At 30.0% G+C, this 12222-nt stretch overlaps 1 protein-coding gene across 4 annotated transcripts in view; it reads right to left on the minus strand.

Moving 5' to 3' along the window:
• LOC138184037 (uncharacterized) overlaps positions 1–12222 on the minus strand; it is a 51375-nt gene that overhangs the window by 5041 nt on the left and 34112 nt on the right. For 2 of the 4 annotated variants that reach the window (XM_069121699.1, XM_069121690.1), the window contains exon 4: positions 2006–2368. In XM_069121699.1, the coding sequence (XP_068977800.1) occupies positions 2006–2368 (363 nt within the window). Of the gene's footprint in view, positions 1–1995; positions 2369–12222 lie in introns of all 4 variants that reach the window. The other 2 variants (XM_069121709.1, XM_069121717.1) reach the window with 2 other exon arrangements.

Raw genomic sequence — 12222 nt, forward strand, 5'->3', positions numbered from 1 at the left:
AAGCAAAGAAGCGATTCAAAGATAATTACTTAAACTGATCCATTTATATCAAACTTAATGCTTTATATAACGCAACATTTAGTTTGATACAGATCACATCATATTATTCACTACATGACCTATTCCGCAAAGCACTTTCAAATTAAAAACGAACATTAATCAATGTCGCATATATATCTGCAATAAATTACCCGTCACTAACATTCCATTAAACATCAACCTCTCTCTGCCCAACCCACTTAACTGTTAGACAAAACAACACCTACATCTCATCAAATAGAATTCAACAACTAGATCACCTATAAAATAGATAAAATAAATCCACTGTATCCATTCTAAATCATCCGTCACTAATATAAAATTCCATTAGATATCAACCTCTCTCTGCCTAATCTACTTCAGTATATTAAATAGGACGATATCCGTATCTTATTAAATAAGTTCAACCACCATCAAGATAATAAAATACATTCACTGCATCCATTCTAAATCATTCACCATTAAAATCGCACGACACATCAAGCTCTCTTTGATTAACTCATTTACAATTAAAAGAAGATGACATGTACAGCGGTTCACGAACATGAGTTTTGGATCTTATTAAATTTACTTTATAATATAGCCAACTGGTGGCACAGTATTTGGATTTAAATTTACTATTTTTTTAAACTCTTTTTAAACAGATTCTGGGGGTTGAATTTCGAAAAACGCCCAAACACGTGTTCGTTTATTTCTAGTGGAAAGTTTGCATGCCGAATTTCACGTCTCTGACTTTAGTGGACATAGAGATACGGTTATCCTGTAAAAAAATTTGACCCATTTTTCCCCCTTTAGGATCTGTAGTTTCCATAAATCTTTCTTTATCTCATGCCTACGTCATAAAAGAAGTATACTGTGCAAATTTTACGTTTCTAGGTACACCGGTTTGGACTGTGCGATTGACGAGTAGGTCAATCACTTCTGTATTATATAAAAAGGCATAGAATTTATTATTCTTTATCTTTACATTAAAATAGGATTATACTATTAAGCTTTATCTATATTTAACACAGTAGATTTCCTTATTATAGCCTCACTAAATACTGTGACATTCACCACATAAACATTGATAAATAAATACAGTAGAGTTGCCCCTTATAACGCGGCTACATTCTGCGCTATACATATATGTTATATGTGGATTCGCAGTACAGAACGTTAGAATTAAGTAAGTTTTTTGATGTAACAAAAGCTAATATGCATTCTAGTTTTGAACAATAAAAATTTCATCATTATATAATATAATATAATATATATATATATATATATATACACACATATAATACATATAATATATAATGAAGAAATTTATATATATATATATATAGAAAACATATTATCGAATTGCTTAAAATTAGGTTCCACTATTATTCAGCTTCAGAACTGGGTATATTCATTATTCGCAGATATTTTCTCCCAATTACTTTCTTAAGAAACATTTTACTTTCATCGTTATTCTCCAAATCGCGTTACACGAGGGCAGTAACAATGTTTTGATCACGTTCTACGGTAGCACCGCGTTACATGGGGTTCTACTGTATGTTCCATATCATCTACCGCTATCATTCAACCAGACATTAACTTCCTTTCCGATCTCTTATTTAATCACCAAACAAACCATCTCATCTCACGTCTCGGTAAATAAAAGTAAACTTCACCAACGAGAGAATAAACATAGCACGCATTCCTGGTCGAAACCAATCGCAACTATTCACCGCAAGAATCTCGCAGGCATTCAGACCGCAAACACGTATTACGCCTGGAGCATCCTCGAGAACTCAAAGGGGAATCCGAAAAGCGAGGCGAGAGAGAAGCTGACTTGCTTTATCCTGCTGACACAGAAACACCTGCACCTCGAGCTCGTGCATCTCCGAAATGTAGGCACGGAGATCGCCCGGAGCTCGGAGTTTCTCTCGACGCTTGTCGTCTGAACTTTCTAGCTCGCGTGTCACTGACCTATCCCTACCTCCAGTTCGCCGGAGGTCGAGCCGTAGTAGCCGAGTACGAAGGGTCGTGGGAGAGGATCCGGCCTCACCTGGATCATCGGATGCATCGGTAGCATCGGCTGCACCACGTAAATCGGCTGACTTTTCGGCACGTGGTTCTGAGCGGTGACCCACTGATGGACCATGTTACGGGTCTTCAATCGACCATCGTTTGTTACTTCGTCGACGTTGCTCGCTCGAAGACATCCGCAGAGCTTCGGGGTCAAGGTCAGACAGCTGTAGCCCGAAACCAACAGTTCGGCTACGCTGGTCACTAGCAAACCGATGCTTGCCAATAGGCCGGCCCAGCTATTCTCCACATCGGCTGCTTCACTGTTTTCATCCTGTAAAAAGACGATAGTTATTTGTATTCTTTTTATCCTTTTCTTTTACTATCTTAGCTGTGTGATTCGATTCTATCGCGTTAACTCTTCCTGGTACGCTATGGTACAATTGACGGGCTATCTGAGAAAAGTGAGCCACAGTTTCTTCTGGATATGAGTTTAAGTGTTAATTTATTTCGATAAGCTGTGTTAATTATGAAAGAAAGAGAAGGAATTAATTTTTTTTCGAGTTAAACCTAGACAACATAAGAAACTAATTAGTAACACTAGATAGTATAACAAGAAATTAGTTGTTGCATTGAATATTGTGTGCCCACATCTATTTTAAATCATACATTACTCAGTTTGTTGAATATTGAGGTTGGTTTAGTTTTGCTCGCAACGTCTCCTATATAGATGTTGATTGCATTTTTTTTAGTCAAATAACTGAATTCTCATGAAATTATTATTCGTTTTGTAAATATAAAAGAAACAAAGCTTTTTAAAATTCATTATAATTTGTTGAAAATGACAACATGAGTTCGTGCTCGCCATCTATATTCAGATGCATTAGTTATAAGAAATAGTAACTAGAAGATAGTCCTAGTTACAATCGATAGATTTAATCGATAGACTTAAGATGCCTATCCCTAGTTTGTTTTTATCCCTAGTTTTTGTAAGCGCGCGCAATAAAGGTTTCTTTGGCTCACAACGGTGTGATAGATTTATTCATTCAATATAATAATAACTATTGTGATCCTACCTCTGAGTATAGAAATAACAACATAATTATTAATAATTAATAATTAATTAATATTGAAAAACTTGCAAATTTATTCAATTCATCACTCTGTCTTATGAGTTCCTCTTGCAGGTAGACTTTTTTTACTGTTTTAAAGTGCTTTTTTCGTTATTATGTTTACAAGTATATCGATATTTTAGCTACAGTGTAGTTTTAGCCTATCACATGTAAACTGTGTAAAATTCTCAGAAGAATTAGAAAGATAATATTAGTGTTAGAGAACAAAGATATATCACAATTACTGTTAAATAGATTGAAAAAGGAGGAAAAGAAGATTCACTGGACAACAAAAATTATAATAACATGCTAGAAGTATGTTATAAATGATGGTCTTTGCAATTTGTAATGGTATATGGTACTTTTATTTTATTAATGATTGATGTTACTTTAATTACAAGGTCATTAGCGTTAATTACATTTGATTATTTACATTAGACTGGATTATTAATTGCCTTAGACTTTCTATAAATTTTTGCATTTTATCAGCTTTTTTCTACTTTAAATATGCTAATTATCTTCAACAAGGAATTTTATTGCATATTTATTGTAAAATATATATGTAAGATTTATAGATATATAATCTTTATTATCACTAGAATATAGAATAATTTATTGTAATAATTAATATAGAATAGTTTTTATTATATGGTATAATAAAATTATATATTTATAACTCAATATGTGCACGTCTATTATATATTTTTCAACAAATAAATAATAAATAGTTTTATTACATATATGTAATTTAACTAATGTATTAGTATTTAAAAACACGTAGAAATGTTTATCTTGAAACTTTTGACACTCGATATTCAGCTGAGCTATTAGTTTCTTCTCCTATTGTTCCCGCAACCTCATTGCATTGAATGTCACACAAAAATATAATGTAACTTAATGTATTAACTTGAATATTGTTATATCGTAATATAAACAGTAAGTTTCAATTTTTGTCGTCTGATGAAAGTGTAAGGTTTAGTTGATTTTTAAAAATCTTATGGTAAAAAAAAGGTGGGTCATAAAGTTTAATATTATCCCAATGAAAGACAAATTAGGTATAAAGACGTATGAAATACTCGGAATAATTAACGAGGTACGTTACTGTAGAAGAATGGTAAGCTGGTACTTCTTCGACTGAAAAGTAAAGATAAATATACAGGTACAGGGTACCTACTTCGGAAGACTTTCTCTTGTCAAGCGGTTGAACGAAACTATAGCAATTTATATTCGTCAAAGTCTATTTACTTTGACCCAACAACGTTGCATTTGAGACTCGTTTAACATTAACAACAACAAATTAATTAAACACAAAAAATACGATACGTATAAATAATATCCCTTTTTGCATCTCCAAGAAACTTTACAATTTGTCCGGTAAGAATATTTGATACATTTTTTAGCGATATTATACAAATAACATAGAATTCGATTATTGGATGTTAAATTTACTTAAATTTATTATTATAGATTCTCCAAAATTTCTCCTTGGTCACTCAACTTATTCTAAATCGAATACAAATGCTGAATCATTCAAGGCATTAACTCTTGCTAAATAAATATTCAGAATCCATACAAGTATATTGATGGCTCGGTTTCTAAAACAGGATCGGAATGTGCTATCGTCTATGGAGATGACATATTTAAAATTTATATTACCTAACAATATTAGCATTAAATCAGCAGAATTAATAGCAATTCAACTTCTTATAATTGACCAAAAAAAAAAAAAAAAACTACAGTATCCTCACCGATAACAGGGATGCTATCATATTTATCAAGTAGAGAGATCTGATGACATCGTACTTGATATATTGGAAACAAATCAGTCCGTAATTAATGAAGGTGAAACAGTTATTTTTGCATAGATGAATATTCCTCTATTACACGTTGGCATCAAGATAACAAAGGATGTGCCTGCCTTGTCTTTAACAAAAACATTTGAAAAATCTCCAATTCAACTGGAACTGTTTAATCTGAATCATCAAATGAATGAAACAGACAAACTCTGCAGCCTCGTATGCAGTCGAAATCAACGAAGAATTTTTTAACAAGAACCTAGTTATCAGGAAGCTCGATCATCGACATGAAGTTGTATTAAACAGACTTAGAATTGGTCAGACTAAACTTGTACATGCACATCTAATCTCAAAATCTAATTCGTCAAAACCTAACACTAACCAACCTACGGTATTTGTAATTGTCAAATTACCAACAAACACATGTTCTATAAATTGTTTTAAATACAATTACTCTCGTAACAAATACCAGATCAAAGGAGCTTTAGGTGGAAATCTCTATGGTAAAACTCAAGTTTCAAGCGTCTTCCCCTTCCTGAAAGGCATGCTATTATTTAGCGATATTTAACTATAATATCCTAATAATAATAAATTCCTTTCTGCTAATATTGTCGTCGCTAATAACCAGGTGGTAGAGTTGATGCGATGTTAAAATGTCTAAACTAAAGAAAATTTTTCTATTTATTTTATTTTTCTTTTTAGAATTTTTGTTTACATTATTATTTTTAGAATCAATGATTTTCTACTCAAAGAATTTTTTAAATTTAAGACAATGTGGATCTTCGAGTATTTTCTATTCCCAAAAGTGTTTATTTTATAAAAGAGTTAAAATATGTTTGTACTACCTTTTTATTTAATATTTACACTTTAAATAACATTTATTAGTTTTACTGAAAATTCATATTAGTACTGTTATACTAGCATTAGTATGTTAAATACATACCCAACAAACATATACAAATTTATATACAAGCTACAACATTTTTAACATTATTTTACAAAATTATCATCACAAAACTCTTATCGTTTAATATTAATATTGTTCTTTTATTAGCATATTTCGATCATTTCACTAGAAAGGATAAGTGCATTTATCTTTCAAATTACCATTTTTTAAATCAACACAAACTTTCTTAACTTTCTTAACATAACATACTTTCGATCCACGATTAATTCTGTAATTCACCTTTTCACCTTTCGATGTATACATTTGTATAGATTCGAATAACGAAGATTTATAAATCTTTTAATCCATTGTTAGTTTTGTAATCCTGCTTTCGTGAAAAATTTCCTAGATTCAAATCCTCTTATAAGGATTTATGCATCCTTAAAACGGTGTACTTCGAATTCATCATTATTTCCAGTGCTGTTTAAACTCAAGTTAAATCCAAAGATTTATAAATCCTTCGATCGATCATTACTTTTGCAATCCTCTCTTTTCTAAAAAGTTTCTCAGACTCAAGACTTATAGTAAAAGAATTTATGAATCTTTGAGATTGTACATCTTCGATCCATCATTAATTCTGTAATCCACTCTTTCGCGAAACTTGTTTAGATTCCTATTACGTTACAAGAATTTATGAATTCTTAAAATAGTACATCTTTGATCTTTACGAATACACACATACATATCATTAAAGTTTAACTTTTTACGAACAAATTTTTACAATAGAAATGTTTACTTTTCCACAGAGCTTCATAAATAATAACTGACATTTATAGAAGAATAGTAATTGAATAGGTCAATAATTGCTGATATGTATAAATTAACAAATTTAGTAACAGTGGTCGTTTTCAAAATATTAAATTCAAGGTATAAATGTCGAATAGGAGAATAATATAAAACTATATAGTTCATATAGAACATGAAAAGATTCTCTAATTTTTTTCTTAAGAAATATTTCAGTATGAAACAGTTGACGAAGGGAATAACTTAACAGATTCAAAGATATAAATCTTTCAAAAATAGATGACAAAAATTTGACAATAATTTGTGAGGAACGAGTAATATTAGTATATTTATCAGATTAACTTAATGAATATTAGCCCACATAAAATAATATTATTAATATTTTTTAACTATCCAAGAAGCCAAGACGCACATTTAATTCCAAAATAAAATGAAAGTATAATTTTCATGTAGAATTGCTTGACAGTGTATTTTTAAATTACTCTTCCATAAATGATAGATAATGTGGATTATCATAGTTTTCATCTCAAGCTTTCATATATCTTTTCAGCCAATTTAGTTCCAGGAATTTCCTCGATATTTTTCTCATTACCATTTCTTTCTATCGTTCAATCTTCTAAAATTGTATGAAATTCAAATATTTTGTATAATAAACAATTCTTTCTCACAATAAAATATCATGCTTTTTACCTGTAGTTTTCACATATAAACTGCACCAAATTCTTGAAAGAAACAGGAAAAGATATACCGATATACACATTAGAAAATACGAAACTATTTAAAATACGAAACTTTCACGAAGCTTCTTTAGATTCCTATTACACTATAACGATTTGTTAATCTTTAAAACAGTACAGTTCTGATCCATCGATTGCCTCGCGCAATCCTTTAAAATCCAGGTTGCTGCATCTGGAAAAATGTATTTCGCAATAGATCATTGACCGGAAGAGGCGCGTTCCATCGGGTCTAGAGGCGAAGCAATTTTGTGAAATTTCACGATGGTGTGTGCCCTGACCGCGTTTTAGCCTTGGCATTGGAAACTTTCTCCGGCGATCAAACGGTTCCAACGGTTTCAAGCCCTGTTCTGGTTGGTTTGCGACGCCGAAACTCGTCGACCCGACCGATGAATGAGAAAACGATCGGACACGAATTTCGGCCACCGACGTTGGTTACTAATTAGCATATGAATCGATCAACGATAGTCATTGCACTACAAGCTTAAGTATTAAATATAATATAAGGTTTGCTATGTTAGTCCCTTTCTATTTTCACTTTAAGAATTTTTCTATACCATCGATCAACAATTTTTGAGTACAGCTCTGACATGACATTTTTTCAGATCTATTTTCCTGGAATTATGCTTTATCTATAATTATCTATACATTGTACAAAGATACTTTAGTGTTGTGGTCGATAGATAACTATCTTGTGAGATATTCAGCACTAATGTCAAGTTTTTAAAATTTTACAAATAACAAAGTAACGAAGAAATGATGAAAGTGAGAAAGTAATATGGTTATACACGACTTGTATGAATTCCACGTTTCAACATTTTTAAAGGGCAAAATTAATCATTCCAAATAATTGCGTAAGTTGTGTTATATTAATTTTATCGTGTTATATAATATATTAATTACGAGGCGCCTATAATATTATTATTTAGAGGGCCGAATTATAACTACGAAACTGTTAATAATTATGATTTTTCTGATTAGAAGTAATCAAATTTTAAATAATGAAAATTATGTTTTCTCGTACGTGTTACGTACGCGTAAAACTGTTACTACATTCATATTCATAAAATTGAGTATCATAAAGCAGAATTTACGGATGTAACATGCACATGAAGATATGTCTCCTTTATTAAAACGAAACGAAGCGTAAAATAAGAAAGTCCACATCTCATTTTCATTCATAATGTTATGCATCTGCGAGACGCAGAATTCATAGTTTACATGGTTCGTATTTTAATACGAAGTATAGAAAATTACATAGTCACAAAGCTAATTTACTTATTAAACAACGTAATCATCTGAAAGTTCTATTTTATTTTCTATTTTACTAGAAACGAAAGAATATCTTATTAAAAATAAAACGTTTAAAAAAATTTTATAGAAAATGAAGGGGTACAAGATATGGATACGTGTTTTGTTCATTTAATGACATTTTTATAATTTCCACATCATTAGGCCTTCAAAACCCATCAAAAAAATGAAATTCTTTATATCTCTATGGTACCTTTAAAAAATTCCTAATAAGTTTCTTTAAATAGCGAGCAGCGACAAAGTAAACTATTAAACTATAGACGATACTGATAGTAAGCTTTAAATGAGAAAAGTATCGTTTTGAGATCGTCAAAATATGGTTATAAAGATATTTTTCGCGACTCTTCGTAGAACGTAAAAGTAGATCTTCATATCTTTTTGATGTCGGCTTGTACAATATAACGTTTTCTGACTTTTCTATTTTCCTGTGAGACAGATTTACAATTAATTTAATCAATCAATAATTATTATTTTCTTGTGTTAGGTTACCAGAGTTATCAGAGTTGCGTATTATTTGAATAAAATATTAAAAAGATGATTAGTTAAATATTAATTTATCTTTGATTTATTCAATTAGATCTTTGGTCATTCTTTCATTTGCTTTTTGAAGTTATTTTGAAATGATGCGTTAGTTTATTTGTATAATTATTTCGTTATTTGATTATTAAACGAAATGCATTTTTTGTTTTATTTTTTATCTGAAAATAATTTCTTATATGATTTCCAATACTATTATAGTGGAGTTTCTTCACAGTCTTTTACTTATACAGTCTTACACAGCTTACATTATTCCATGGTAATTGAAATGAACAAAACACATATCCATATCTTGTATCCCTTCATTTTCTATGAAATTTTTTAAAACGTTTTATTTTTAATAAGATATTCTTTGATTTCCAATAAAATAAAAAATAAAATAGAACTTTCAGATGATTACGTTGTTTAATAAATGGTGCTACGTTTTAAAATGATTTGGTTCTATTATTTATAACCCAAAAATATCCAGAATATAGTGTGTAAAATTTCATATTATATTATTTGAAAGATAAATGAATCAAAATAAAATATATTATACTTCAAAATGATTTTATTTAATTTTCACATAAAACAAAGTTATTTCTACTAAATAATTTCTTGTAATAATACAAAAATCATAAATTAATATAAAAATATATAAAATAGCAAATTAGATGACTGAAATAACTCATTATTTGAAATTGTTATTCTCTATTTTTACCCTAAATAAAATTTGTCCAAATCTGATACAAACATTATACTATATTGCTATAATAAACTTTATCAACTTATATGTAACTTATACAACCATGTATCTCATATACAGTACCGTTCATAATTATTTCAAACAATTCTTTATTTTATACCACATTTTATACTTTCCTTCATTTCTATAATAAAAGTTAAGTAAAGATTCCTTGCAATTGCTAACATATACAATGAATGTTTTAACGTAAAAGTTGTTTGGGTCTTAAATTCATATCGAAATTCATATTCGAATATCAATCAGAAAAGGTGTCTACAGCTCTATGGTAAATATACAGATATCGAGTGTAATTTCAAGTTACATAGTTGGATTATTGTACATGTAAAATTTATTAAGTAAAAGAAAGTTAATAAAATTCAGTATAAGATTCAGTGTATGAAAATCATAGGAGAAAACATGATAAGTACATGTTTGTCGACTGTTTTTAATTTGAATGTCATATTAAGACTAAAGGGGAATGTTTTAAAATAAAACGGCTAAACGTGCGACGAATCTGTTATATAGATTCAAAGATATAATTGATGAGAGTTTTTTTAGAAGCTAAAGATACAATTATTAAGGTACTTGTAATTTAAATATTATGATGAGCAATATTTTTTAGAATCATAAAAAGGGTAGAGAAATGGATGTACTTTTAAAATTAAGTAAAACAACAATCTTGGCAACGTGAGATCAATTGACAACTATATTGAGCTCTATAACTTTAGAACTGCCTGTACCAAATGGAAAATGTGACACCGTATTTTCTTTTTTTTTTCTATATTCTTCACATAAAATTCGCGTATTTTAAAAACGGATTCTACCAAATTTCATAATACAGTTCTACTTTGCTGCAAGAAAAGAAGAATAAATTTTTATCTCTTTTGTAAATGTAAAGAGAACAGAGTTCTGTAAGAGCCGTTATAATTATCAATTGAAATTAAACTAGAACTAAAACTCGATTCACCATTTCGTTTTACGGATCCTTCTTCCAGCAGGTTCTTAAAAAATGTCCATCAACTATCCAGGTCGTTCTAATATAATAATTACGACTGGTAGTATACTTCAATAGAAAATAGAAGAAAAGAAAGTATAAAGTAAGATGATCTATCGTATGTTAACCTTTACACAGGCTTCTCCATCGACGTGAGAAATTTTTATCGATCCTTACAGAACCTGCTTCTCGTTCATAGAGCAGTATTCAACGACGACATCACGGTAATAATTTGCTGATGAAGTCACCGTTAACTTCTTAGTAGCTTCGCGCAATAGGCACGCGCCAACACAATCTCCCTCGGGCATTGAATTATACTTATCGCTTTGCTAATGATTGATCGTAATTGATACCTTCGCGTTATAATATATATCTACGGCGATTGCTAATGCAACTCGAGGAGTTGAAATGTTATCACTGAAGATGCGATATGTTACATGAAAGATGGTCGCGTGTAAACCAGTGAAATGGGAACGTAATTATCCATTTCCGCTTACTTATTAGCTTGAAAAATTCCAATTTCTTGGCGCAGTAATGTGGAAATTAATAACATGTACTGTTAATCACCAATTTGATAAGCTGTGCTAATTTACGACTAAGGAGAATTTATTAATTAGATAATGCTTTACCTATTTGTAAATGTATGTAATGTAAGCATTACATCAGTATTGGTACTTGAAAATGTGCACAGGATTATAAAAGTATCTGATCACTTGTAGATACCTTTCATGAAAAGATGTACATGGTATGTGTGTTATAGGAAACATTTTGAAAATTTGTTAATACTGTTATGAGACTGGACTCTCGTGGTCGTGTTGGTATAGTTTGGAAGAGATCTGGAATAATATACATATACGAGCGAATACAAAACAATTTTTAAGACTCGAGTTTCTCGAAAGCTGAGCCTCGGATGAAAAAATTTTATTCTACATTTTCTTTCAACTTTTGCATAAAACCGGACTCTGCATAGGGATTACGAGTAATATAATACAAATATAAATTTTCCATAACGAATCGGAATCATCTCCACGAATAGAGATGTGATGTCAATTAATTTTTTAATCTTAACGATATTTTTTTAAAGTATGTATATATTATGTTTGAAATAATCCCAAATTATTATAGTATAAATAAAGTAGGTAGTATAGTATAAATAAAGTGACTGAAAGAGATGGAATAAAATACTGTTTTGTAAGAACCAGAATTTATAGCTCGATAAAATTCTTCTGGTGGAGACAGTAATAGCTTATTATTGGTAAGTAATAAATAATAATACATTTTCGATAACAA

The sequence above is a fragment of the Bombus flavifrons genome, chromosome 1, assembly GCF_040668555.2.
Source record: "Bombus flavifrons isolate JBK064 chromosome 1, iyBomFlav1_principal, whole genome shotgun sequence".
Taxonomy (NCBI): domain Eukaryota; kingdom Metazoa; phylum Arthropoda; class Insecta; order Hymenoptera; family Apidae; genus Bombus; species Bombus flavifrons.